This window comes from Malania oleifera, chromosome 7, assembly GCF_029873635.1.
Source record: "Malania oleifera isolate guangnan ecotype guangnan chromosome 7, ASM2987363v1, whole genome shotgun sequence".
Taxonomy (NCBI): domain Eukaryota; kingdom Viridiplantae; phylum Streptophyta; class Magnoliopsida; order Santalales; family Ximeniaceae; genus Malania; species Malania oleifera.
In genome coordinates, this window is record NC_080423.1 from 36,560,720 (window position 1) to 36,563,678 (window position 2,959).

The 2,959-nt window shown below is 35.9% G+C and overlaps 1 protein-coding gene across 1 annotated transcript; it reads left to right on the forward strand.

The window, feature by feature from the left end:
- The first annotated feature begins 494 nt into the window (after positions 1-494).
- LOC131160811 (peroxidase 7-like) lies at positions 495-2,259 on the forward strand. The gene is made up of 3 exons (XM_058116693.1): positions 495-824; positions 1,411-1,753; positions 1,853-2,259. Exons 1-3 carry the CDS (start codon positions 495-497, stop codon positions 2,257-2,259), a joined length of 1,080 nt encoding a protein of 359 aa, XP_057972676.1.
- The last annotated feature ends 700 nt before the right edge of the window (positions 2,260-2,959 follow it).

Genomic DNA, 2,959 nt, shown 5'->3' on the forward strand with positions numbered 1-2,959 from the left:
ATCTAAGTCACATTATATGATAACGGTCATAATTTAATATTTTGCCATGGTTAGATTTCAAATTTTCCTTGTTAAGTGTTTGTGGTTTTGCTTGGCTAACTTTTTGGTTCCACCTACATGTGCATGGTATTAGGTTTGGCAAAAATATTTATTTATTTTCCCTTTTTCCCCCTTTTTCCGTGTGTGAATGCATAGATAAACATATTTTAGACCGGTTAAAAAAAATAAAAAATTTATTGCCAAGTCTACATGCTGGCATGTCGTTCGTGAGTGCGGAGGTGCGTCCCACGTATGTCTCCATTCTTCACCAAACACAGATTGCAATATACATAAATATATGATATAATCATCGTCTATCCTATTCGTTACCAAACTGTTGTATATAAATCGACCAAAGGATGCATTATGAACCATATTGAAAGAAAACAGCAAATTCTTCCCTTCTTGCATGCTGAAGGCTGCCTAGCTTATCGATCGAGTGAGTCAAATCAGCCATGAACCCTTCAGTTTCCTTCGCCCTTCTCATTCTAATTCCAGCAATTCTTCTTATTCACCTGACCACAGCCTCAGCCCAAGCTGACAATTACCACCAACTACCGCCTGAAACCGTCGCCAAGGGAATCCCCAGTTCATCTACACAGAATATTCCAGCCGACCAGACGCCGCAGGAGAATTTGCCCAATTACCTCTCCTTCAACTACTATCGTAATACTTGTCCAGATCTCGAGGCAATTGTTCACAGAAAAGTGAAAGAATGGATGCACAGGGATTACAGTCTCGCCCCCAGTCTCCTAAGGCTACACTTCCACGACTGCTCAGTGAGGGTACTTTGTACATATTGTAGTATTTTTTTTCTTGTCTATTAATGGCTGCATTAGTGCTCCCAAGGTTTGCAAGCATCCTGACAAGATATAGGACCAGATTTGGGGCCTGCATACGCCGGGTATGGGCTCTTCCCCTGACCCTATATCTTGTTGGAACAAAGAACGCCTCCCCACGATAATTAAGATCCCTTTAGATGTGAAAAATAATTTTTTTTTTTTCTATAATTACAAGAAAAACTTATCGAAATTCATGAATCCAAATATCATCTTATAAGATTTTTAAAAAATTAAAAAAAAAATTATATTTTTGTAACTATTTTGCAATCTTTAAAAAAATCAAAAATATTCTCCACATGTAAACAAACTCTTTATTTTCTACTTTTTTAAAATAAGAATCTTAACTTTAAAAAAAAAAAAAAAAGTTTTATAATTTTTTAAAAAAATAAAAAAAAAAAAAGAAAAAATTATTTTGTATAATTGTACGAGCCCTTAACATTTCTTTATCTATTATAATATTTATTTTATTTAACTCCATCAGTACGTATACATAATTAATGAATTCATGCACGGCCATGCACGCACGCAGGGATGTGATGCGTCCATTCTCTTAAATGGTGAGGGGAGCGAGAGGACGGCCGACGCTAGCAAGACATTACGGGGGTTTGAAGTGGTGGATGATATTAAGTCTGAGGTTGAGAAGAAGTGCCCGAAGACGGTGTCGTGCGCGGACATTCTGACATCGGCGGCGAGAGATGCCACCGTGAGCGTTGGAGGTCCATATTGGAGGGTACCCTACGGGAGGAAGGACGGGCGAGTTTCTATTGCCAAGGAAGCCGAAAGGGTGCCCATGGGTCGGGAAACCATCACTCATCTCATCCAGTTTTATCAGTCCAAGGGATTGGATGTACTGGACTTGGCTGTCCTCTCAGGTGATCATCCATCCCCCGAATGCATATCATTACTCAGCTTGCTAGCTAATTCTTTTTCTTAATTTTAAATTTAATTTTTACTATAATTTTGATGTTTAGGAGCACACACCATTGGAAGGGCTACCTGCGGCTCCATTCAATACAGGCTCTACAACTTCAACCAAACAGGGAAACCTGATCCCTCAATCAACCACAAATATTTGAACTACCTGAGGAGAAAATGCAGATGGGCCTCAGAGTACGTGGATTTAGACGCTTCGACCCCCGCAGCCTTTGACGCCGCTTACTACACTAACCTGCAGCTGAAAATGGGGCTGCTACGCACAGATCAAATGCTGCACACCGACTCTAGGACCTCACCCCTTATTACGGCATTGGCTTCCCAACCCCACATCTTCCACCACCAGTTTGCAGCCTCCATGGTCAAGCTTGGAAATATTCAAGTCCTCACTGGTGAACATGAAGGCGAAGTTCGAGTGAATTGCAACCATATCAATCCTTATTAATTAAACAAACTCAGAATTTTTTTTTTCTTTGCTTATCCTTGTTGCTTCAATTCAATGGTTAAGTTTGTACTTCCAAAAATATATACATGTTCGCAGGTGATTGTTCAAAATTTTTTAGGGCCTGCGTAGATGTGGATCACTTTTTGGTTTTTGGTTTTACTTAAAAAAATATATATATATACAAAAAAGGTTGACTACATTTTCATATTTACAACTTTTGTGTTAAATGAAACGATTTCGATACTATTTGCTAATGAAAATAGTTCTATTTTTTATTTTTTCAAATAATTACAAAAATGTCACATTATTTTTTAATTATTAAATTTATATACAATAAATGAAAAACATCATTTCATTATTTTCTTAGATTTCTAACCCTTACTGAATGTATGGGAGCATGGAATTAGAATTTTGGACTTTAATTTGCATTGACTACCAATATAATTTCTTCTAAATTTACACACATTCAAATTCGAGTCCTAAAATTCATGATTCTAAATATTTTCTTATATACAAATTGGAAATTAGAAAGTAATTGGTCTTTTTTATATTATTTTAAAATCAAAAAATAAAAAATGAAAAAAACTATCTTGCACATTTAAGTAAAACCTTTATTTTTCATCTTCTTAGTACAAATTTTGAAAAATTAAAAAATAAGATAAAAATTGTTATAACTCTTTTAAAAAATTAAAAAAATTAG

Coding starts and splice junctions, on each gene's coding strand:
- LOC131160811 (XM_058116693.1), top strand. CDS start 495: ATGAACCCTTCAGTTTCCTTCGCCCTTCTCATTCTAATTCCAGCAATT. Junction 825..1,410: donor TCCACGACTGCTCAGTGAGG/GTACTTTGTACA, acceptor GCACGCACGCAG/GGATGTGATGCGTCCATTCT. Junction 1,754..1,852: donor GGACTTGGCTGTCCTCTCAG/GTGATCATCCAT, acceptor TTTGATGTTTAG/GAGCACACACCATTGGAAGG.